The following is a 27044-nucleotide window of genomic DNA, read 5'->3' as shown; positions in this document are numbered from 1 at the left end:
CAAACAATGTTCCTCAGATTTCCACTCAACAAACTGTTCTCCTGTTTCGCTCCTACACACAAACGCAGCGCATGTAATTACCGACCGCAGTGTGTAGCCGACGGGGCGTCTCATTGGCTGTCAAACTGACCTTCAGCCTGCCCTGGAACACAGTGTGTGTGTGTGTGCTTTTATTTTGAAAAGATGAAACTGGAAGATGCGTTTAGGTAACATCTGATGAGTTAAGAGAGAAGATCTGAGAGATCCAGGAGAGAGTAATAAACACCTGAGACTGGATCACAGTAGCTGGTTATTTAGATAAAACACACACAAACACACACAAACACACACAAACACACACTAGTGCTGATGTCACATCTCTTCAGCCCTGCGTTTAAAACCGTGGATCTATTATAAGAACTGGATTCTGGACTCAAACGCGGCGCCGATTCAGTCCAATGAGAATTGTTTGTCTGGTGCATGAGCCAACAAAGTTTGCAGAGCTTCCGGGTTGATTTTCATTCAAAAAGCTTCAACTTCTCTCTAGAAATAAAAAGTCAATCATTGTTTTCAACGAGTCATTCTGGTCTCAGTATCTGTGTTGTTTAAGTCATCTGCTGGTTCCAGCTTCTCAAATGTGAGATTTTCATGGTTTTCTTTGACCTCTGTGATGCTACACTGACAATAATAAAGGGCCTTTAACGCTATTCTCTTACATTTTATAGACAAAATGATTAAAACTAATCGAATAATTGAAAAAATATTCTGCACATTAATGGATACTGAAATAACTGTTAGTTGCAGCCGATCAGCAGCTCCAACGTCTTGAGTCTGAAGCAGCTGAAAGTTCTACCGACGGCCGCTAGCTGCTCCAACTGACTCCTGTTCAAAAAGCCTCAACTTCTCTCTAGAAATACTGAGTCAGTCATTGTTTTCAACGAGTCATTCTGGTCTCAATCTCTAAATTCAGGTCCTCTAATAAACGTGCTGGTGGCCATTTTGGAAATTATTGCTCCGTTAATAAGATTTGAAGACTTATAGTAGCTTTGGTGTCTGCTGTGCGGGCGTTGAGTCGGACTATTTCACTAAGTTTAATGTTACTTGCTTATGATACCTGCCCTGTTAGCACACATGAATCTGAGCTGTGTCTCAAATCGCATACTTCTGTTAGTACACTTTCATGTAGTACACTGTGTACACTATATATTACTGGTGCTGTGCACGAATTTCTACAGGGTAGTGTCGTCTCAAATCAAACACAGCCGTTGTGCATTTACCGGAAATGACGATCGCAAATTAGCATTAGCTAGCGTTAGCATTAGCTAGCGTTAGCATTAGCTAGCGTTAGCATTCGCGTTATTGTTCCCGCTACCAAATCATTACAGACTGCTAAATTAACCCAAAAAACATACTGATGGCTTATATCCAACAACAGTTTAGTGGTGCTTAGTGCTAAAAAACATATAACTTAAATTTGTATAATGCAGCGATGTTCACCGTAGTTACAACGTACCCGGCCGCCAAGTGGTCCCTCCCCTTCTGCTACGTAGCCACTACGTACTTTTTGACCATTTTGAGTGCATTTTTCCATAATTCTTTGTGAACGCACTTATGCATTCAAAATGTTAAGTGTAAGTACAGAAGTATGCGATTTGAGACGCAGCGCTGGTCTTAACACATCTTGTCTGACAGTGACGAAGGTCTGAAACTGCTGATTCATACTGGTCCCCAAGAAACTCCCAGTCCAGTCTTCAGTCACTCTGAACTTTAACAGAAACAGGACTAAACTCCTATATAAAGGCTGGTTTGCTCATAATGCAAAAGAAAACAAACAGACTGTGGAAAAACGAAGAGAAAACTTTCCGATCCCGCAAGAAGCCTCTTAGCACGGAAACACGCTGCTGTCTGATGTTCAAAGCTCATAATGAAAAAACACAGATGATCAAACACGGTGATATTTTAATTATAAGTAACACCAGGAAGTTTTACTGATGCAGAGACATTCTGCTTCTGCCATAATTAACCTTTAAAAGACAAACTGTGATGTATTTCTTCCTACATATTGAAATGACTGTAAATGCTGTTTAGCTGGATGACATATTTACTCAACATGAAAACACAGTTAAAAAAGGGCAAATCCGTGTGTATATTTAACAGAAGGACTCGCAGGGATCGTGTTCGCTGTGACTTTTGTCTTCGGGTTGTAATGTGTGGTTAACCACTGGAATCTCAGCTCTGGCTGGGTTAAAGTGCTGGATCCGCATGTAATGTCATTTAATCAGCATAGTAACACTCTGCAGCAGCAGCAGCAGAGAATGAGAAAACAAATTAAGAAATATATGAAGAGATAAAGATACCAGTTAAAACTGCTCCGTATTTATCTTGGCAGATAAATGAGTAGATGTATGTTGTTTATGTGTGACAGCTCTGAGACCCTCATGATTTCCTTCTTTCCTTCTTTTCTCTGCGTCACGGATTTTCTCAGGGTTGTTGAGTTTATGTGGTTTCACTTATTTAACTGGTTTGAAAGGAGGAGACTGGCGTGCATTGTATGAGAAATTCCCGTTCAAATGTTCAGCAGAATTAGATAAAGAGCACAGGTTTAAAAAAAAAAAAAAAGGTGCACTTAATGGTGAAAACTGTGCAGAAAAAATACAATTTTTTTTTGTAGATTTCAGGATCCCTGAAGCAGAGTTTTGTATTTGGTTTGTTAGCACCTCCAATTTCACAAATGTGCCTCTGAAATGAAGAAATGTATCATTAATATTTATTTTTTAAAAAAACATAAAAGCTTTAAAGTTCAGAACCGACAGGGCGAGCTAACGTTAGCTTCAGAAATAACGCATTAAAATTTCAGGGGCCAAACATTTGTTCTGGAGGGCCTCTATTTGCCACTGATGTAGGTGATGTAAAGGTCAATCACACACACACACACACACACACACACACACACATGTATGGACAATTGTTGTTGACAGCTGTGTTTACGTCTACCTTCCCGCCTGATGCTGATTGGAGTGGATGAGTGAGACTTTTCTTCCAGGAGAGGATCAGACCTCAGAGGAGCTCAGAAAACTGGGATTTAAAACCTCTCTCTCTCTTTCTCTCTCTGTGTGTCTATGTCTCTCGCCCCCCTCTCCTCCCTCCCTCCTTGCCTCTCTGCTCTCTCTAATCGCTATGTTGTGGTGGTGACGCCTTCTCCTCCCTCTCCTCTCCTCCCTCTCCTCCTCTCAGGGCTGTATATAAGTGTGGATGGCTGGCTTGTGTTTCAGACTGACAGACTGAGGGAATGAACGCGGGCTTGTCGGACGCACGGCGCCGAGGGCCACCATGACCCCTGCCGTGACCCCCCAAAAGAAGAGACCCTCACCTCCCCACGGACTGCTGGTTTTTGTCAGTGTGCAGCATCTACAGGTGAGCTCTTAAACTAAAAGGTGACAAGTTTCAATATTTTATGTTAAATCAGGCTAAAATTAAACTTTACTCCAGCTTTAGTTTTTGTTGAGCAAAGAGGAAGATGAAGTGTATTTTTATGCCCTGAGGGAGGTTGCAACCCTGGGTGTTACAGCATGGCTCGGGCTGTTTTGGGTGATGCAGGAAGGGGGCGGAGGAGGGAGGGAGGAGGGAGGAGGAGGAGGGGGGGGGGGGGGGGGGGGGGGGGGGGGGGGCGCCGTGTCATGCCAGGAATGTTGGCTCACCCTTAACAATACACTGGCAGCGGAGAAAGTTTTTCTCATTTAGAAAAACAAAACATTTTTAAGTCTCTCAGTGTTTTTTTTTTTTTTACTCGATAGGCATTAAAGGACTATCTTCTAAGACTGAAGGTCTCATTTAGTTTCAGTCATTTGGCAGATGCTCTGACTCATAACCACGTACAGTAAACAGTCAGGGAAAGCTGACGGCACGGGAGGTCACAGTTTGGAGAAAAGTCATTGAGAGCAGCCGGCTATAAAAAGCTCTTTTCTGTTCATGAGTGGTTTTTTTTTACAGAACAAGGGGTTAAACTGAGCAGAGGCTGAGAGTGTTGATTAGCTGACAGGATTTCAGGATTGTGCATTAAAAGCTCTGCAGTGAGATGAGATGAGAAAGGATAAGTTAATCTGAACGATGCTCTCTCTCTCTCTCTCTCTCTCTCTCTCTCTCTCTCTCTCTCTCTCTCTCTCTCTCTGCCTTCACTTGTTCAATGCAGCGTGCAAGTGTTCGAATGCAAAGCTTGTTTTGTTTCTACAAAAGTGAGATAAGATCCTCGTAGGGCAGGAATATGTTGAAAGTTAATAAATGTCACATCGTGAGGAGACGCAGCTTAAAATGTAAAGTCAGGGTCGCACAAATGGCTTTTAATGCCTCAGTTGTCCTTTATTTTGCACTTGTAGAGGTCAGAGTCAAGTTATTAGACTCCTTAATATCTAATGTAAGAGCTAACTGACTTTCTCCAATAAAATTCAGCTGTTTTGCCTTTAAAAACAACCTCATAACACATAAAATCTAAAAATCATTAAAAATAAAAAGGTTTAAGAGGTTTTAAGGTGTTTAATTGAGCTTTAATTCTGCATACTAATGTGAACCAAAAGAACTCCTTTAAATGAATGATATGCAGCATATTGACATGTCATGATATATATATTGATGAAGGGAGTCACATGTTAGAGTTTGTAGTTGATCGTCACACTTACAGCTGCGACCGTTAGTCGATTAATTGATTAGTTGCCACTATTTTGATAATCAATTAATCGTTTTGAGTCATTTTTTAAAGAAGAAAATGTCCAAATTCTCTGATTCCAGTTTCTTACATGTGAATATTTTCTGGTTTCTTTAGTCTCTATGACAGTAAACTGAATATCTTTGGGTTGTGGACTAAAAACATGACATTTGTGGACCTTTTATGGACCAAACAATGAATCAATTAATTGATAATGGAAATAACGGTTGCTTGCAGCTGTAATCAAACTGCATGATGAGACAAATTGGAAGATCTTTATTGTTGTAGATGCATTTGAAGTGTTGTGTCAAAGGGGGTAAATCTCAAGATATAAACACATTGGTGCTCTTGAAGAAAGAAGGACTGCAGTAAAACATTTCCAGAAGGAGCAATCTTCTGTTTATTGATCCACAGGAAGGAAACTTTTACAGCAGTAAGAGATACAGACTGGTGACAAATTCATGGAAAAACCAACAGTTAGTGTCTCAGTAAGGTGCTGAACCACATCTCTGCAGACCAGCGCCGATGGTTTTTGCACCACTGAACTCAAATGTGCATTCAGATGTGCATTCATCTTTATAATGAGGGGTTTAAACACTGCAACCCTACTATAATATCCTTCTCTGTGTAATTGTCGACAGACTGTTCTTGCCGACAGTCTGATCACGTCCTGCATTGACGTTCTCAGTCACCTGAGGAAGAGTTGTTCTTCTGTTTTTCCTCAAATATCGCACTAATGCACGAGCATCACAATCATCAAACCACAATTTACTGATGTCTTTCCCATAAATCTAAATGCTGACGTCACTTTAATCACTGTTCCTGTTGAAACACGAGCTCAAGATCTTCTCCTCTCGCCATCTTGATATAAAATCATAATAAACTAGGTCTGCTCAGTGTTTTTATAGACACCACAGAGCATGACTGGATGTTAATTGCTTAATTATACCATGCAGTGCACCTGTGTGGAAGCATCTGCATTCATTATGTTTCTCCACACATTTATTCAGGGTTTTTGCTTCAATTTGTCAACCGTCTGTACATATTACAGAGACACGTAGAAGTTAACTAGTTGTGTTAATTTAGAAAAACAAGCAAACTTTTGTGAATGAAGCTACATAGTATCATTACACTGATCACAGTTTGTCCATCAGAGAGCACTGATGAGTTTATTTTAATGCTGATTCTTATCAGAAATGTTTGTGTGTGTTGTGTGTTTAGGTAAGAAAACAAATATCGTTAAATATTATTATTGGATTTTTTTTAAAAACTATAAAATATTTATATCAGTATTGGCCCCAAAAATCCATCATCATTCTTTCTCATCACTAGTATTTTGAGATTTACAAATTTTAGGTAAAAAACATGGTTGAACGTTCTCGCTTCAAAGTTTTATTGAAACATTTGTTTGTTTTTTAATAGAAGATATAAAACATCTCTGCTGATAAAATATCTTTCTCCACCTTCTTCCTTGATAAACGTGTGTTTACGTTGACGGAAACAAACAGATATCTTGGAAAAAAGTAAAAAACCATCATTTAACTCCTTTTGAAAAATTATACGATCTTGGATAGAAAATAATCCTTCTGCCTCCCTTTCATTATTTTCATCGCCATCAGTTTTGTCTTCTCTCTTCCACTGAGGTCATCCATCTGTTTTCTCCATCTGACAAGTCCACCCCCAAAAAACCCAAACTCACCCATCGTCTTCGTCCCGGCGGAGGGATTTTTGGAGGCTCGGCTCCTCATCAGACGCTGTCATTAGCTTTCTGGCTCCGCTGAGTGGAAAAGATTTCGGCTTTGGTGGTTCCCGTTCTCTCCGGCTTTTGTTCTCAGGCTCTTGTGTGTGAGGACATGAATCATGACCACATTCATGACCACCAAGCAATTTTTGTTAAAATGCTTCTCTTTGCTCTGGTTAACATGACTCAACCGGTATTGTATGTTTGATTCATGGATGGTCTTCATGCAGACTCATGTTGCTGAGTGTTTGAAGAGATGATTTGAGGAGATGAGCCGCAGTCCAGTTTGGAGGATTTTCATGGTTCCTTTTCAGTTGAACCATCACATGCTCCTCCGGGCGTTGAGGCCACTCTTCGTCTGATAAAACGCTCGAATGAATCAGTTGGAAAAATTCTTTAATACACGGACGTCAGGCTAAAGATGAGCATCTTTCTGGACAGTTACACGCTGCTCAGATACGCTGATAGCTGCAATACACGACTGACAGCAGCTATCTGACTCAGCATATTACTCGGTCTCACAATCTGCGTACAAATAGCATGACTTTACACTTTTAAATTGCATGAGGTGCATACGCCAAGTCCAGTTTTGCATGCAAGTGATGCATTTTTAACCTTTTCACATCTCATTTAAGGCCGTTGGTTCAGTTTAGGCACAAAAATAACTTGGTTAGAGTTTGGGGGAAAATCATGATTTGGGTTATAACGGTAAAATGTGGTGAATTTTTTGATTGATTGAACTGTTTATTTAAGCATCCTGCGCCTTTCTGGTGCCCAGCCCATATGGACTTACAAGACACTAGACAAAAATAACCAAGATGGCCACATGACATATCATAATGTACAGTTCAGAACATTTAGTTTACATGGAAGAAATGTCCCGTTATGATGGATACAATATTCTCTGTTTTAGCTGCCAAGCGTCTCCTATAAATCTCGCTAAAATAAAAATTTCCATATTAAAAAGCCAACTCAACACCTCAACATCGGCTTACCAAAACAAATCAGGGTTTTTCAGTTCTATCTTTTCAAACAAACAATTCCTTATGTCATTGTACAAAGGGCATCACAAAAAATACATAAACATTCCTCTTTGGGAATACCTTCATATCTGCCTACCTGGTAAAAATGTCCAGTTAAAATGCCCGATGAGAACAGTGGTCTCCTGCTGTTTTTGCAACTTAACCATCCACCTAAAACGCCTCCTTCTTAAAGCCAAAAATCACCTTATAGAAGAAAAGAAAGTTGTATTATATTGACGTCGCTTCCTTGAGAAGGAGTGGTTTATATCCTGCACGCTAAATTGAACTTTGGTGTATGCACTGCATGCAAAGTCGTGTTATTTGTATGCAGATTGAAGGCTGCAGGCTGCACTTATATTAGAAATCATGTTTTTGTAAATGATGAGGATAATGTCTGTTATTCGGTTCAACACGTCTGTCCACAGTAAGATATCACGCTGACCAAACTACCATGAAATTTGAATATTAATGGTACCCAGAGGACAAATCCTGATGATTTTCGTGACCCTCTGACCTTGTCGGGTAGGATCACATCACATTATTTGATGTCCACGCCGCACAGACAGAAGATCTATCCATGAAAGCCAATCCAGAGCAGAAATGTGCTAAAATGATTGTTTTTCTGGATCATCAAAGCTGGGAAATCAGACAGTTATATATCCTGACATGCATGTCAGCAGAGCTGATGTATGAGCCTACATGTTAACAACATGCATGGATGTTTTCATATGTAGTACAACAAAGCTGGTGTGTGTTGTCATCTGTTCTGGTCCCACTATCAGGACACAGTATGATGTTTTGTTCTGTCCCAAACTGTCATATTGTGGCTGTAATGAACACTGCAGCCTCTAGGGGGAAACTAGCAGGACTTTAGACTGTTAAAGGCAACAAACAACACTCGCAGCCATTGTTCTCTTGATATATGCATCAACCGGTCAGAATACGCCGACACGCATCACTTCTCTGGAGCAGAGGTTGCAAATCTTATTGGCATGCAACCCCTCAAAACAAAGCTATGTCTACTTGTGACTTTGTCACCGGTTGCACATGTTTATGAGCAGTAAGCAGTTAAATCAAAGAGTTTTTCTTCTCAGATTGTTTTTCTTTAAACGGGACAAATTCTGCTTTTTGTGGTTTTCTGTTATTTATATCCTGTTATGATGTCGGATCCTAACATGGTCAAAGTTCCAAAACTTGAGGTGAACATATGTAGAAATGCTGCCTGCAAGTCAAAAGTCAGGGCTTCAACCTGCTCTGAACGCTTCGTTTGCAACGTTTTCTTCTACCTTGCTTTGGTTGCGAAGGTTTTTCCACGTGTTCACGTTACCCACTCTCATATTTCAACTTGAACATGTACAGATATATTTGAGAAGTTGACATTTTGAGTAAAGAAAAAGAAAAAAGTAATGAAATTTGCTACTATAGTTTGTTTCATGGTTTGTTGATGTAGCCTCCTGAACGGCCAGAAGTCGGCCTTGACGCAGCTTCCTGAAGCTGACCAATCAGAACAGAGTGGGCTCATCAGGAGTTTTTAACTGGAAATCTTGCAAAGGTATTTTAGTAGGAACCAGAATATAAATAAATATTTTCAGGGGCCTGAACAGATACAATTGTCCAGTAATAATAACTAGAAAAAGGCTTAATTAGAAAAAAAAAGCTATTTAAAGTGTTTCTATCCTCTTAATCATCATCACATTTTTCTTGGGACCCATTAGAGGGTCCTGAGCCCCAGTTTAGGAACAACTGCTCTACAAAAACATTTGTTTTGTTATTTGTTTATATTTGTTTGTCCCTGGACCGGCACATCTGGGTTACTGTAGACTGACTACTTCCTCTGTCTGTATGGTGCGTGCGGTGTGCTGCAGGCGCTAAATGACATGAATCTTATTTTGAAAATCTATTTTGTCTGAACTTTGCCATGTAACAGGCTACTGGTTTATAGTTTCACGCAGAGCTGCAATATATAGATTACCAGCTTGTCAGAACATAATTAGACAACTATTTTAATAATCAATTAATTGTTTATTTAGCTCATCATGGTGTCAAAACCCCAAACATTTTCTGGTTGCAGCTTAATGTGAGGATTGCTGCTTTCTTCTGTGTTATATTGTTTATTGGAAACTGGGTGTCGTTGGGATTCGGACTGTTGGTCGGACAAAACAAGACATTTGAAGACATCACCTCAAACTCTGGGAACAAGAGATTTTATGAAATAAATTAATAAATAGTTGCAGCCTTATATCTTTTATCCATCATGTTTATTACATGTCCTGTATGAGGTCTGCGTGTTGTTCGTGCAGCTTGTATAACATGCACGTATAGTTTAAAGCGGAAAAGATCTGATGTTCTGCTTGATGCAGTAAAAAGTTTGAGTAAAGAGCACCAATGTTTAATTTATGCAACCATTACATTGCAACCGTGTCACTGGAAATACTTGTTAGAAAACAGACCCCCTTTTTTTTGTCAGATACTGACATTAGGAAACACGGCCAAACAATTAGAAGAAATAACCTATGAAGAAAAAAAGGAACTTGGACCAACTTATGATGATTATAAACTGAAATGGTTTCTGGGAATACTACGAGGAATGATCCAGGATTGACTGATAAAATAATAACAAGCTGAGCTTTTGAGTTTTCAGGTTGAATTACCAAAACCTTTCCAGTAAATTTCTATGAAGATCAACTGGAGGCTTGAACAACATGCACGTAGCTGTTTATGGTTTGTAGATACAGGTCTTTTTAAATCAGCGGACAGCAGCATGAAATGTCAAATGCTTTCATGGTTTCTGAGGCATGAACACGGTCTGAATCAGGCTGAGCGAGTAGTAATGTGACTCGGTGACGTTGGAGCATATTTACATGACAGATGGTGCGTGTGAGGGAGTCTGTTATTCTGGCTCTCGTCCGTCATCCGCCCTCCACCGGGGGTTTCTGCTTTTATTCCCAAACATCAACACACAGGACGTGCTTCAACCTCTCCTGGCATCTCTAAATGTTCTCATCTTTCTACCGCCTCCATCAAACTGTTCTGGCTTCATTTACTCCTGAGTTTGAAATGCTTTCGTTGGGCATGAAATTCACTCGTGTTCCAAGAGTACCTGGTGTGAAATGAGCTCCGTCAAGATTGTCGAGGTTTGCACAGCAGCACTCTGAGCTTTACTCCAAAGATTGGCCCGTCCTTCAGTCCTCACATGAACACACAGATAAAGAGGTCATGAACTGATCTGTTATCAGCTGTGTAGAGATGCAGTGAACTACGAGGTGACGCGCCAACATTCCTGCCTTCTTCTTCACCTTTGTGCTGCATTGTCATCATCATCTGCTGTTTTGAGAGGCAGGAGAAGCGTCTGAACTTCAGACGCTGGCAACTGTGGTTCAAATTCACCCTCGATTTTCCAACAGAGACATTGAAAATTAGATGGTCTCTTGTATTTGTTGAATGAGGGGAACCATTCCACAAGAACCACAGACATCAACAAACTCTTATCTTAATCACTGCCAGACCGGCCTGCGGGCACCGAACTCCTCTGGATAAATAATTCACTTTGACACAAAACTAAACTTTAAACATGAACTCTGATGTCTTTAATCTGAGGTCGGGCCCCTTATTGTCTTTCCTGTGATAAGAATTTATTAACTGCAGCACATGAAGCCTCTCAGATGGTCCCAGACTGCGGTCACATGATAGGTTTTTTTTTTTTTGTGCATATGATGAACCAAATTAACTGAAGAGTCTGTCCTCGTCAGTCACCCAAAAACAACCTGTTACGACCAATTACTACGGCTGCCATCTAGCGTCATAGTAACTGTGAGGTGGAGCAGTGGTGCAGGTCACATGACGTATATATATGTGGACACATTTCCTCATTCAGAGGAGGGTGGATGGAGGCTTTAACCCAACAGTGGACTTTATCCACTCTGGTCGCCAGAATAAAACCTAACCCTAACCCTAACCCCTAACCCTAACCAAGTGGTCTTTGTGCCTAAACCTAACCAGACCTTAACCGCAGCGTCGTCACACTCTAAAACATCATTATTCAACGGGTAGAAATGTTAATATGCTATGTTTGTAGAAATGTTGATATGATACGTAATTCACGTGTTGAAACGTATATATTCAATGTTTCTGTGGTTTGCAGAAACGTTCAACACCAAAGCTTTCTTCTGGTGACTGGGTTGGACTTTACCACAGGAGACGCTGTTTGTTTCCTGTTTACAACCGCCAGTTGGGACAGTTTAACCTTAACCCCCATGGTTATTATTGTAGCCATAACGATGAAGGTGGCCTAACTTTAAGGAAGTAGTAACTTTAACCCACCACATGTTTCTCTAATCTTTACAAAATGATCATTTTAACCTAAACCATCATCTTTCCCTACACCTAACCAGACCTGAACCACAGCGTTGTCACATAAAACATCATTATTGATTAACAGTGATGTGTGACAGTTTTGGAAAACACAGACAGATGATGTCGTCCTGCTGATTACTGCTGATAGAGACGCCAGATTATGTGTCGTTCTGGAGTCACATGATCAAACCACGTATCTGCTTTTTTAATTCGGAGCACTCGTTGTAACTGAGGCTCCTTTTAGATGCAACACAATCAGATTATCTACAGTTTGAGTCTCTCCCCACGAGGAGACTGTTCTCACGTAAAGCATGACAGCATTCGTCGTTTGTTCAAGCACTTTAACGACCCCGTTTTCCTGACAAGCGACCTCTTGTGGTCAGAGATTAAATGATTTGTCGATTCTAAGAAAATTAAACTGCAACCAGTTTGATTATGGATTAATTGTTCCAGTCCTTCTTGGGTTTTTGGGCCTTTTTTTGTCAGATAAATAAAGCAATATAAACTGATGCACATGTATTTGTCACTGAAATGTGGCCAATGTGTGCTGCACATAAGTTTTCTGTCGTTCTCACACAGATCAGATGCTCTATACAGACAGAGCAAATGCAATTTAACGATTACTAGAGTAGAATAGTAGTGTGTAAGACCCTGCTGAAGGGTGTGCTTACAAAAACAATAGGCATTGGTGTTTTCACCCGTGTCATCTGCTGCCCTTTAGAGAGACGGTTGGGTCAACAAAGCATGTGACTTCTCACTTTTCATCTAACAATCGTTTCTTTTAACCACGACAGTCTTTCCCAAACTCAACTAAATAGTTTTAGATGCCTAAACTTAAACAAACCACAGAGGTGATAGATGTAAAAAAAAAAAAAAAAAAGACAGAAATACAAGTTAAAAATGAATCAGAAACATTCTTATCATTAATCATCATCATCACGTCTGCTCTGCTCTCTGCCAAGCATCAGATGGAAGTGGTTTCAGCTCAGACTTAAAGCCATTAAGCGGTCGTACATCCATACATTTCCTGCGACGCTGCGGTACAGACGGCTTTGAAAAATGATCCTTCTTCTCTGAGTCAAATTATCTCCAATCCTACAGTGGAAAATTGGCAGGAAAACAAAGAAAGGAAAATACTTTGATTCTAAACCAACTTATCTGAAAGGGGGGGCGGGGGGGTTCCTGCTTTTCCTTATTTGTTTTTATCATCCTCATTTCTTCATTTTTATAAATACACAGCTAATTCATGTGTCTCCTTCAAAACATCTTACTGATGGTTATAAGAAATATTACTGGCAGCCACTGCCCCACTCACAGTACAGTAATAATCCACCTTTCCCACTACAGGAACTCATAACTTCTTCTGTTTCCAGTATACTCTCTCCCCACCTTTGTGGCGCCTTCCTGAACCTAAATTTCAACACAACCCAGAAGTTGGTACTAAAACCAACTTCCAGGAAATTAATATTGTTGGACATGTGTTTAGATAAGCACTGCAAGGATGCCAACAGTATCTCAATGAAGACTAAACCAGCAGTGAGGTCCAAACCGGAGGCCAGATGCATAAACGATGCACACGCACACAAAAACCATGCATACGCCATTTCCTGCACATAAACTGGTATTTATAAACACTTAATGTTGTTGATGTGAACACCTCACACTGACTTCAGACCAGCATACTCATGTCTTTCTAAAGTTGGTGACCAGCTGCACTGATTTTACTGCATTTACACGGCGATCTGTAAGATGCCAAAGAAAGATGCATTTATAAACGTAACGGTGATTAATTACCTCTTTGATCAACTGTATCATTCTTTTAATTTACATAGGCTGTTAATATTCTTTTTATTTCATCCTTAGTTGCGACAAAGCTTATAAAGTTGGTTTAGATATGAGCTACTAAATAATAATTGATCACATTTCTGAGATATCATGTTGATGATGGTTTACAGGTTCATGTGATGAATGATATGGACGCACAGCTGTGCATAACACAACTGGTGAAAATACATTTATTCTTCTTTCCTGTTTGTTTCATTGACAGGTTACAGACTAGTGCAGTAGACAGCAATTTGATATGAAAACAGCTGGTTAGGGGCATCTGCATCCATTTATGGCTGATTATGGGAGTGGAAATGAGGCTCATGCCGAGTTTCACAATGACTAAGATTCATAAAACAGAACCTTGCGTACACACAACTCTATAAATCTGACGAAAACAATGCATCTGCATATTTCTGGCTTCAGTTTTAGTCGTGAATCTAGTGAGTTTTATGCATCTGGTATTCAGATAGCAGCACATGGTTGTAGAGTAACACTTAAACTCACTGAGACACTGCAAAGACTGAAGTACAAATTTCAGGCTCCTGATTGGTGTCTCTGTCTGCTCTCTGACTGGATGTTTGGTTCAACCAGCTGTAGATGAGACGCAGAGATGCAGCAAACACCGAACCTCAATGAGACATTTGGCGGGGAAGCCTGTCATTATGGCCTGAGGCTTCGGCTCTGGTCAGAAGACGACTAGATGTAGACAGAAAAGCAGCGGTCTCTCCGGCAGAAATCCCCGCTCCAATCCCTGGGTGTCAACTGACTTCCTCTCTGTGACCTCTGACCTCTGGGTGCCATGGAAAGAAGTCAAAAACTATTCATGTCTCTGACGACAGAAATAGTCAAGAGATAATTCAAACGTTTAACCTCATGTAAGATAAACCACACATCCTGTGGAGGGAAACAAAGGCTGCAGAAGTTAAATTTGTATTATTTGAATCTGGGCCAGCTGAGGAAGAGGACCGGCCTCAGGAACCGTTGATCCAGTTTTATACAGCAGTCATCCAGTCTGTTCTCTGCACGTCCATCACTGTCTGTCTGGTTGGGTCCGTCATCAAACAGGAACAATCAGGTCTGCAGAAAAGATTATCGGTGCCACCCTGCCCAACGTCCAGGATCTGTGCACCTCCAGAGTCAGGAAACAGGCAGGAAAATCACTGCAGACCCGTCACACCCTGAACATAACCTTTCCCACCTTTTCCCCTCTGGTAGACGTGACACAACACTGTTCACACAGGAACAGCTTCTTCCTCCTCGCCGTCACACTTATGATCAGTTAACTCACTGTGGTACTGTGCAGTAACGCTGGTCACCTTAATACCCACTGCATCTATACATTATATACATCTATGTTAGTCTAAAATACAAATGTGCAATATATTCCACTCACTACTGTATAACTGAACAGGCCGTACATAACCACCTACTATATGTATATATAGTAACGTCATTTTCTTTTATATTAATATTTTAATATTTATCTCATCACTCTTCACTTCTTTGCACTATTTATATCCTTTTAAACTGTGAGAGTCAAATTCCTTTTATGTGTAAACATATTTGGCCATTAAAGATGATTCTGATTCTGATTTAAGAGACAATTGAAGTTAAATAAAAACAATTAAATAATTATGTAAGGGGTAATGTACAGCGAGCGGGTCGTTATTGTGAAATGAACCCCGGCAGGGTGATGCAGGTCTTGAATCACAGATTTTTGTCAGCGACAGTATTTTGGAGTCATGAAGCAGCTCTCTTTTTATTGTGTGTGGATAAATTTTCAGTTACATTTCTATTCTCGTAGTGTAACCCTTACGAAAAAAACACATGCGAGTTATCACATGTGAAGTGCTGTTTCACATGTGATAACTCAAATGTGTTTTAACATGTGAAATATTCAGGGGCACATGTGGTTTTTGTACGTTTCACATGTGATGCATTCAGGGGAAAATGTGGTTTTCGGACGTTTCACATGTGAAACTTCAGGGGCACATGTGGTTTTCGGACGTTTCACATGTGAAACTTCAGGGGCACATGTGGTTTTCGGACGTTTCACATGTGATGTATTCAAGGGCACATGTGGTTTTCGGACATATCACATGTGATGCATTCAGGGGCTCGTGGTTTTCGGACATTTCACATGTGATACATTCAGGAGAACGTGGTTTTCGGACGTTTCACATGTGAAGCATTCACCGGCACACGTGGCAACATTCACAATGGATTTGTGAATGTTTATCCAACACGGAGAATATGTTCATTTTTATGAGTCATTTTCTGTCAGATGAGTATTAACAGAAGCTGCTGTCACTCTGTTAGCCCTCACGTCCTGATGGGAATTATGACAAATGCCCTCAGATACAACCCTGAAACTGTTTTATAAACCAAGTTACAACACCATCTGTACGACATCGCCCCCCCCCCGAGTAAACAATGCTGAGAAGAACTGATATAATTGATACTGATTGCTGATTCCTGGTGTACAGGGTGTAGAGGGACTGAACACACTCTAGTGTTGGTGGTGATGGTTGGAGATGTGTTTTGGTGTGAGAATGTGTTGGTCACTGAGGAAGTTGTGCGGTGATTGTCGGTGTTGAAGGGGATGTGGGAGGCATCCTACAGCATCCTCGGTTCCCCTGAGGTGATTCACTGGTGTGGAACCAGGATACTACAAATGTTTACACTGAGGGTGGTGCCAGAAGAAAGGTCAGGAGGTCATTAGGATGAATCATCTAGGGAGCAGCCAGTACTTTCCAAAATACGCCACCAAACTGTTGGTAAAGTGGAAATTTGAAGCTGAGGATACTGATGTTCTTCGTATACTGATACAGATTGGAGCATTAACAGATCATCAGTGTCTAATAATCAAACACAGACATTTAATTTAACCTCCTGAATGCTGCTTTCTTTAAGTTACTTTAAATTCCTGTTGTTTCTATTACTTTATTGACAAAAAACAAAACAAAACCAACAAAAAAACCCAAAACAAAACAAAACAAAATAATGAGTCAATTATTCAAATGCATTAAATTCAAATATTCCAGACTCTCTGAAAACTATTGGGAGCAAATAAATTTTAAATAGCTGGAAAATAAATGTGGATTTAGTTTCCTACAATATGAGGTTATGCAGTCATGTCATTTTGCCAAATACATCCCAAATGTTTGCACAGACTTAAACATGGAAAAACTATCGGCTCCTAAAATCACATGTAAAAGCACATGGCAAAGCTTTCATGATCCACTATTGTGCTGACACAGACTGAGAGAAGAGTAGAACAGACATTTATTTATATGACAGAATTTGTGGATGACCAGTTTGAAACCAATTCAGAGGGATTCCTCCAGCTGTGACTCCCATAAACTCACTGAACAGAAACAATATAAAACCAGTCAGAAGGTCAAAAGAGACTCGTGTTTTTTTTTTTTTCTTCCTGCAGACAGACTGTAACACTTCACACTGTCATTAAAAGCGTTGGGTTTGTCTCTGCTGCTTATTCTGTCGGTCTGTCAGCACTTAGAAACACATCAGGACACATAACACCACAGTTTCTCCTTGTTGGGGTTGAGACTCGATGTGGGAGGTTTGTAACACTCATATGTTGAATCTTTGCTCTGGGATATTCTTTAAACACTTAATTTAAGCCTCAGATGTTGTGTTATTCCTTACACGTCTTACAAAAAGCAGTGTGTAGTCGGGGTCACATTTCACATGTCTATGAGTTGTTAACAGCTCCACCAAATAGTGATTTTTCCCTCTAAACTTCTCACATGCTTTCATTTCAATAAATGTTCAAATGATCCAATATTTCAGCAAAAATCAAAGATTAGAGAAAAAGTCCAAAAACTGAAAACAGATTTGTGTATCAGAACTTTGTTTTTTCTTCTTTCCTCTCCCATTAATCATCTCACCACCCCTCAGATTTATCTGCTGACCCTTTGGAGGGGCCCGACCCCTAGGTTGGGAACCACTGGACTAAACTAGCTAACTGTATATAAAGTAGTGTAAACTAGCTCCACCTCCAGCAGCTACAACAGTAACATGCTGCTCTAACACTGATGCTTCACTATTAATAATCTAATGATGTCATATATAATAATATATCAGTCAGAGGGACCAAACCACTACTTTTACTGCAATACTTTAACTACATCAAGCTCATAATACTTATGTACTTTTACTGCAATACTTTAACTACATCAAGCTCATAATACTGATGTACTTTTACTGCAATACTTTAACTACATCAAGCTCATAATACTTATGTACTTTTACTGCAATACTTTAACTACATCAAGCTCATAATACTGATGTACTTTTACTGCAATACTTTAACTACATCAAGCTCATAATACTTATGTACTTTTACTGCAATACTTTAACTACATCAAGCTCATAATACTTATGTACTTTTACTGCAATACTTTAACTACATCAAGCTCATAATACTTATGTACTTTTACTGCAATACTTTAACTACATCAAGCTCATAATACTTATGTACTTTTACTGCAATACTTTAACTACATCAAGCTCATAATACTTATGTACTTTTACTGCAATACTTTAACTACATCAAGCTCATAATACTTATGTACTTTTACTGTAGTAGGATTTTTCATGCAGGACTTTTACTTGTAATGGAGTATTTTTACATTGCTGTATTGGTACTTTTACATAAATAAAGGATCTGAAAACTTCTTCCCCCGCTGGATAAAGGCAGAAACAAGTTTTTAAAATGTACCTTGACGTTGTCGTACCTGCTTCTTTATCTTTTACTGTACACAGAGTATCATTGTTATTGCTCCTCGTCACCTCCTTTTGAATAAATTTGCTGAAATGTTGTTGATGGAAACTTTGGAACTTGGAAATTTCAGAAATTTGCTTAAAACGTGTGCAACATTTTAATGGAAATGCTGTCTCTGGGTGGAGCAAACTAATATCTTCATTTTTTAAACCTTTCCAAATGTAGGAAATATCTGAAATATATCATCATTTGAATAAGCTACACTTCTCTTCCTCTTGAAAAAAAAATTCAATAGTATACCGACCTCAACCCGAATCCTAATCCTATCCATTCATGAACACTTGCACCACAAATGTGACCCCTAATTAAATAAATTACAGATCTGGAGAGCGAAGAAGCCACAGAATAAAGACGATAAAATAAAGTCATTACTCTTCAATTACAGTGGTCATGAGAAAGTTTATGCAAGAAAAGCTCAATATTTATTATTTCTATTTTCTCTTGCCCTCTCCTCAGGATGATTGACAGCTGCTCCTCCTGAACCCCAGGATGCCTGTGGTGCCAGTGGGCGGGACATCCTCCTCCCAGCACGTGGTACCTGTCGCCCTCACCTGCTCCTGGCTGCTGCTGCTTTTCCACGCTGCCTTCGGTCAGAAACCCGCCAAGCTGCCTCTGATCGGCCGGAAGCCCTTCATTGCAGCCTGGAACGCCCCGCTGGACATGTGCACCATCAAGTACAATGTCACTACCAACCTTGACCACCTCTTCCAGATCCATGGGAGCCCGCGTGCTGGTTGGACGGGCCAGAACATCACCATCTTCTATGCCAATCGGCTGGGGTTTTACCCCTACTACACGCCGCAGGGTGCCGCCGTGCACGGTGGTGTGCCACAGAACTGCAGCCTGGACCTGCACCTGTTCAAGGCCTACCAGGACATCAACCACTTCATCCCTGCAGAAGACTTCCGTGGCCTGGCTGTCATCGACTGGGAGTTCTGGCGGCCTCAGTGGAGCCGTAACTGGCACAAGAAGGACATCTACCGTAGAAAGTCGAGGGAGCTTACCTCCAAGGCGTACTTCAACGTGACAGCGGCGCAGGTGGAAGAGCTGGCACGGCGGCGCTTTGAGAAGAGCGCCCGGGCGTTCATGCAGAGGACTATTCAGCTTGGGACGCGCCTTCGCCCCAACGGCCTTTGGGGTTTCTACCTCTACCCTGACTGCCACAACTACAACCTGCATGACCAGAACTACACAGGCTTCTGCCCCCTGCTGGAGAGCCTGAGGAACGACGAGCTGCTGTGGCTGTGGAACAGCAGCACAGCGCTCTTCCCCTCCGTGGCGATCAGGAAAAGTAACACCAACAGCATCAGCAACCTGCACTTCTCCCAGAACAGGATACGAGAGTCGCTCCGCGTTGCCTCGTTGACCTCGAAGGAGTACGAACTCCCCACCTACGTGTACCTGAGGCTGGGCTACCGAGACGAAGCCATGGCCTTCCTCACCACAGTAAGAACAGTTTGTAACAAGAATGTAGTTGTTTTACTGTCTTAAAGGACAAGTTCACAATTTTTCAAGTCTTAAAACATCAGTGAGTTGTCCATATGAACAGTGAAATAGGTTCCACACAGTCATTTAGTGCAAAAATGCATTTAAAAGTTGAGCTTAGTTATATCAAGTGGATATCTGACACATTTACAGTCTTTTTAGTATCAAATTCCCTCTTTGTGTTTCAGTGTTTCCCTGTTGAGCTGCGGTGGAAGTATAGTAACAAAAAGAGGGACTTTGGCACTAAAAAGACTGTAACTGTGAAGCTGTTTTAATTGTATGTTTGCCTTCTATCTGTGATAACCAATGAAAAAACAAGCTCTACTCTTATGATCCCTGTATAAATGACTAAACAAATACTGCTACTTCCACTTAGAAGTCAGCAGTCTAAAAAAAATCCAATTAACATTTCAAATAAAAAATGTGCTCCTGATCTCAATTCTGAGTGGAAAAAGAAAGTGATTCTCATTTTGAACAGACTTGTTCAGCTCTAAATGCAACCAGGCTCCAGCAACAAATATTTGAGCCTAACCCCAAATTTTTTCTGGTCTTTAAACGCTGGCATTTTAATGAAGTAGAGCACAACTTTACTTCGAGGGTGGGGGAATGTTATAGCGCTGCGCATGACAAGACGTACGCAGACTGCGAGCTGAAAGGTTGGTGCTGCTGCCTCAACTACAACATATGTCAGCACTGAGATTGATCCATAAACATTACAGAGAGCAATCTGTGTTTGTTTTACATGGCACAAACTGAGCTCTCAAAAATCACAAAACACCTTTCATATATGTTGAGTTTTTCCTCTTTTTTCTCTACAATTGTGCATCTATAACAGCTTGAAATGTCCTCTCAAAATACAACTATGAATGTAATTAATATATGGAAGTCTTACTGTCACTAAATGTAATCCGAAATTTGATCAGAAACATCAATTTGTTGCCCACACCAGTCTATATGTGGGATTGTTTCCTTTGAGCTCATTAGATACCTGAAGCCATAACACAACTAATTGATAAATCGACTTATAATTTCATCTCTGGTCTCCTTTCTCTCTGTCTGTTGAGTACAAATGATCCCTTTCATTTGTCACTTTAATCAATTAAAAGCTCTAGTGTCAGCTCATATCATAGTTTAGGTTTAGCTTTACTCTTAACCAAGCCAACACAACTTTTCATTTTTAGATGAATGTATTGTGGAGAATTTCCATAATTTTCACAGTATCAACTATTGCAACTTATATATAGATGTTTAATAAAGGCACTACAATGCACACAAATCTCTGACATTAAGATTTGTACAGTGACTGTTTGCGCTGTCTCACAGTCAGGAAGGTCAAAGTTTACTCACCGCTGCCATCTAGTGGACGTCCAGAGAAAAGCAGCTTACTAAATAAAAACCCTCTGTGGCTGAACAGCATGACTGTCAATAAAACCAGAGGAAGTTTTTTTTTATCTAACAAGCCCGACTGGACAGCAGACTCAGTTATGAGTTTTAAAAATAAGTTTTTAAATATCTATGTCAATGTATTTTCATTCACATAGTAGAAAAACAAAAATACATCTATATATGCATCTATTTTTGTCCATTTTTGGACAGTTTAAATAGTTTAGGTTTACCTTTACAAATTATTTACATTCAGTAATAAAGATTAAAAGAGATCAATTCCAAAAAGCAGTGTGTTGTTTTTGTTAAATAATTTTCTTTTTATTTGTCTGATAATTTAGCTTGACTTGTCCCTCGCTGAAACTCTAAATGATTGTTTCCGTCATGTTTGGACTCTAAAAGTTCATAAAGAGAAGGGTTTTTGTGACTGTTCACTGGGCCTGGTGTATGTGTGTTAGTGATGGAGACAGTGACATGTGATGTGTCCTCTTCTGTGTGTGTTTCCTGCAGAAAGACTTGATCCACACCATCGGGGAGAGCGCTGCCCTGGGAGCTGCAGGATTCGTCATCTGGGGCGACCTGAACCTGACCTCATCACGGGTAGGTGTCCATTCAGCTGTGTGTTACTTTGTGTAAAATCACACCTGCTGGGAAATATACCTCTCAGTTATTGCTGTGAGGATTTTTTTACTTATAATAAATATTGCATGTTGTTTTGGCAGAAGATCAACTGCCTGACTTTCACATTTGTTTGGTCTTAATTTCTGTTGTTGAGACGGACGGAGTCTGTACTTTCATGTGAAAAACATTCTTTCCTCAAGCTTCTTGATTTGTTTTGGACACCAGACAAAACCTCAGCTATAAATATAGTCAGACAATAGAGAGTAGACATCATGTGGTCGCTGTGTGTGTCGTCTGTTGTGAAACCACTCTGACATTTTGAAAAGTATAATGCACATGTTTTTTTTACTGCCTGCTGTGATCCTTTCTACATGGAAAAGGCTAAACAGCATCTGACAAACCAGGAACTCAGGAGTGTTTTTGTGATTGTAGTCAGTGATGGAAGAAGTATTCAGATCCTTTACTTATGTAAAAGTACCAATACAGCAATGTAAAAATACTCCATTACAAGTGAAAGTCCTGCATAAAAAATACTACTACAGTAAAAGTACATAAGTATTATAAGCTTGACGTAGTTAAAGTATTGCAGTAAAAGTAGTGGTTTGGTCCCTCTGACTGATTTATTATTATGTATAACATCATTAGATTATTACTACTGAAGCACACAACTAAATTATGTTATCGCCCTTCAAATTAGCAGAAAGCTAACTGGACATCAGCCAGCTTGGCTGGTGGAAGTCTGCATTCATGCATTTATTCATCCGGCCAGCGTGGGAATGTCAAACCCGACACCAGATTAAAAACTCCAGTATACTGTGAAATACAGAGAGACTTGAGTAATTGTACTTACTTTTCACCATTATAGTTGTTTTTACAGTTAACAGAGTTTTCCGGTGCTGAAAAAGCGCAACACCTTCATCCCTCATCAGCTTGGTTTGGACAATATCAGCCATGTCAACCATCATCACAGTCTCAGTACTTGGTCAAATAGTGGATCTTTCAACAGTTAAAGCTGAATTCACTGATTTATTTATTTGTGTTACCAGGAGGCAGAAGAACTCCACAACAAGCTGACAGACAAGCTGAACAAACACATTAGCAGCTTATAAGGTAGTTGTGGCTAACATGTTAGCAAACAGCAGCATGTTTGTGTCCATCTGATGACTGTAAGTCCAATATTTACTCCTCTTTTAGTTCTGGTTTGGACTCTACCTGAGAGAAATATCTGCTCTATTCACCAGCTAGTCTCTAACTTTGTCTGTCTTCCGTGCTGGACCGGTAGTGAACTATGAGTTTATCAGAGATGGTTTGATGAAAACAGCTGCCTGCTTCTGATGGAAATGCTGAAACTAAAGCATACAGTAAATCTACTGTAACACTACAAGATAAAAGAGGCTAAAAACCAGTGCTGAAAGAAGAGTGAATACTGGACCTACATCCATCAGGTGGAGACAAACACGACTCCAATGGGATGATTATGTTGCTTTGTGTCTGCTGGATGTGGACATGGGCAGGTGTTTGCTAACATCTTTGGCACAACAACTACTTTATAGGGTGATAATGTGTCAGTGTTTATTGTTCTGCTGCAAAAAATGCAGCTTTAATCAATATAACTACTCTATCCAACCTTAAACATCTCAACCCAAAAAGTGCATCACATCATGACTATCATATGTTGTCCTGTTTCTACAGTACAACTGCACCAAAGTGAAGTCCTTCCTGAGCCATCGTCTGGGTCAGTACATCACCAATGTGACGCGAGCCGCCGAGGTCTGCAGCGACTTTCTGTGCCAGGGGAATGGCCGCTGTGTCCGCCGAGACCCCCAAGCCCGCCATTACCTCCACCTGAGCGCCAACAGCTACAACATCCAGCCCTCCGGCGACGGGGACTTTGCCGTCACTGGGTGGCACTCACAGCACGAACTGCAGCTACTGACTGAAAGGTTTCGCTGCCACTGCTACGAAGGCCACGAGGGCGAGCGCTGCGACAGCATCAACGAAGTGAAGGAGGACGACGAACAGTGGAAGGAGGAGGACGACGAGCAGGAGAGGCGCAGGACGGAGTGGGAGGATGAGCAGGATGATCAGTGGGAGGGAGGGGAGAGTGCGGCGCCGCCAACCGGCTGCAGCCCTCACCTGATGTTGTTGATTCTCCTGTTGAATTTATCGTTAGTGAAGATGGTTGTATGATGCACTCTGCAGTCATTTTCAACACAGAGCATCATCTCATGGCCTTTGGTCTCTGACAGCTGCTGACAGGCTTCAGACATGTCAGCAGCTCTCTGAGGCTGTACTTACGCACAGTGGTGCTTTGAGCTAAATGCTAACATCAGCATGTTAACATGCTCACAATCAGTGTGTTTACATGCACCTTAGTAACCAGGTTACTCAGAGAAACCAGGTTAAATGGGTAAACCAGGAACACATTTACATGCTCTGTAGTTACTGTGAATCTGTGTGTACATGCAGCACATCAGTAACCAGATTTCTCTCCTACCACCAACCTTATTTTGAAAGAAATCGGTATTCTGAGGAAACCAGGTTTCTCTAATCCTCTACCCCAGTTACAGAAACCAGGTTTCTTGTTTACATGACAGTTAAAAATGCATGTAAATGCACTGAATGATAATCCTAACATGTTGATGTTTAGATGTTGATGTTCATCTTCCTGTGTTAGCATGCTAACATTTGCTGATTAGCATTAATCACAAAGTACAGTTGAAGCTGATGGGAATGCCATTAGATCCAACTGAATAAATGAAAACTTTGTCCCATCAGAGGATCACCAAAGTCATTAGAGTTTATCTGCTTGGGAACTTCTATCTGTATCAAATTATAGTCAAGACACTTCACTCTGAACCAAAAGGTGGCGCTAAAGGAAAGGTCAGGAGATCACCAAAGTTGGTAGGCATCGTCTTCTGGGGACCATGGATGCATGTACAAACTTTCATGGTGATACATTTGACAGTCTAGAACAATTTTTGAACAAACTGTTTCCTGAGCCGTGTCGCTAGTGTGGCTAAAAACATGACACTTCCCTTTTTAAGTGGTGTGATGGCACTTTACATGACACAGAGGTGTTTCATGTTGACAGATGAAGGTTTGGTTGGTTGTTTTACAGTTCAACCAGTTAGACTTTGACTTCTGTGATAATCTGCACTGCCTCTTTGGCCAACAACTGCATCAGTTCTCCCAGGAATGTTACTTTGTAAATGTACATACTATATGTTTTACTTTTAAAGGATGAGTCTGGTGATTTTCTATATTTTTCTTCTTGTCAACAAGTCTCATGTTTGGATCCAAACCAACGATGAACTGATCTACTCACAAGTATTGTGTGTGTATCCAAACTCTAGATAATGAAGGAACATGTCACCCAGTGCAGCGGTGTGGCTCACTGATATGTTTTTAATAGTTTCTGGACAACAATGGAGGAATAAGATATATCAGCCTTTGATGCACACACAATACTTGTTAGTAGATCAATGAAACCAAAGGGTGCTAACACTACAACACGGCCATATGTAGGAAAATAATCCCCAACATCTGACGCTTGGTCTGTGGTGGGGTTTTTTTTGAAGATGTCCTTAAAGTATTGCTGATGATATGAAACTCAATTTTCTCTACAATAAGCTGTGGTTTTACTTGACAATATATATAAACTGTGTATTTTTTTATCTTTTATTGTTGCTTACATTATACTCTTGAAAAACAGCTTGTCGGGAAACTCCACATATTTGAGCCTTTTGGGACGTGTTGTGTACATGTTTGTAGGTGCTATTGATTTCAAAATATTATATATCTGTATCTTTTACTTTTGTTGTGTTTATTACCATACATACATCTTAAGTATAGAGGATCAAGTCTGTTTTGTTATATGGACTGGTGTTGTTATTGTTGATCTGTCAATGTAGAGGTTGATGTCGGAGTATCTTGGTTTGAAGGAATCAAATCAACAGACTGGCTTTAGTCTTTGATGATATCTCATCTTTTTGTGTCTGAGTGGAACAAACAGTTATATGTCTGTCTCTGAAGCTGATGTACAGTACTGTAGGTTTGACCGAACACTGAACAGATGTAAAAGATGGCACATACTGTATCTGAATACACGACTCCGTGGTTCTTTGTGGTTCTACAGGTCTTCAACGCCTGATACTTGCCAAAGTTGGTTGTTCCAGTTCAACCCACTGGGTCAGTGTATTTGGGACAAAAGTTCAATTTAGTCAAATGTTTGGTGTATAAAAAGCTTCTGGGAAATAAGGTGTTGGTGGATGGTTGGGTGTAAACACAAGTATGTTTTCTTTTAACCATGACTGTAATCTTTCTCTAACCTTAACTAAATATTTGAAAATGGCCACATGGGTCGTTTTGTATGGAAGGACTTGGTGACTTAAGGATAAGTGCACATTGTTTGATAAAGTTGAAATATTTTACAGTAGAAAATGTGTCTTCAACTCAGTTTATGACCACTTGAGTGAGTCTGCTTCCATTTGTGTCTTTTCATTAACTTCACATACAATTGTAGCACTTCTTAAATTCAGTTTGCATCCGGTCTGAACAAACCTCAGTGTTCCTTCCCGTAAACATTAGCATTGTTTTTTTCTGTGGCAGTCTGCACATAAAGAGCTCAATAATCTTTAGAAGAGGCCCTGCAGTGAAACTGACTGGATCTGAGGAAAACACTTACATTCAAGTTGGAAATTGGCTTACTAAAATGCAGCCTGTGTTGCTCATATTATCCGATTGTTCTCGGGTTCAATCCAAATTTAGAACAGACTAGAAACAAGAAGCATTTTAAGTTGTGAACTATGGAAAACGTGAACCTGGTTCTTCAAGTCAAACATGTAGCATCTGTCTTGAGTCTCTGTAACACTGATCCTGCTTCAAACTGAATCAGTACTTTCATCTCAAACCAGCCTTCAAGTGAAGTTCAGGTCTAAAGAGTTTCACTTGATGCAGTAACTGTTTCCTGTGTGTACAGACTGCACTCACTGTATTTTATATTATCTTAAGATTGTAAATCGAATATGCAACAAGGACTATGCAACATGAAAAATGTTACCTGAATGTAAATGCACTGCAAATAAAGATTTTTCTTCATTACACCTGTGTCATTTTTTTTTTTTC

General features: G+C 40.2%; 1 protein-coding gene across 1 annotated transcript; it reads left to right on the top strand.

Moving 5' to 3' along the window:
* Nucleotides 1-2327: 2327 nt before the first annotated feature.
* On the top strand, nucleotides 2328-27020 carry hyal4 (hyaluronidase 4). Its single transcript, XM_067590866.1, has 4 exons — nucleotides 2328-3393; nucleotides 18885-19874; nucleotides 21807-21896; nucleotides 23610-27020. Exons 2-4 carry the CDS (start codon nucleotides 18918-18920, stop codon nucleotides 24105-24107), a joined length of 1545 nt encoding a protein of 514 aa, XP_067446967.1. The 5' UTR covers nucleotides 2328-3393; nucleotides 18885-18917; the 3' UTR covers nucleotides 24108-27020.
* Nucleotides 27021-27044: the final 24 nt, after the last annotated feature.

Source organism: Thunnus thynnus, chromosome 5 (genome assembly GCF_963924715.1).
Source record: "Thunnus thynnus chromosome 5, fThuThy2.1, whole genome shotgun sequence".
Lineage (NCBI taxonomy): Eukaryota > Metazoa > Chordata > Actinopteri > Scombriformes > Scombridae > Thunnus > Thunnus thynnus.
The sequence above is the reverse complement of the archived record's forward strand: the minus strand, read 5'-3'. Positions and strand labels throughout refer to the sequence as shown.

Bases quoted from the DNA above. Each gene is read 5' to 3' on its own strand.
- hyal4 (XM_067590866.1), top strand. From the start codon at position 18,918: ATGCCTGTGGTGCCAGTGGGCGGGACATCCTCCTCCCAGCACGTGGTA. The intron at 19,875-21,806 runs GTAAGAACAGTT...TGTTTCCTGCAG, and splicing joins CCATGGCCTTCCTCACCACA to AAAGACTTGATCCACACCAT. The intron at 21,897-23,609 runs GTAGGTGTCCAT...CTGTTTCTACAG, and splicing joins TGAACCTGACCTCATCACGG to TACAACTGCACCAAAGTGAA.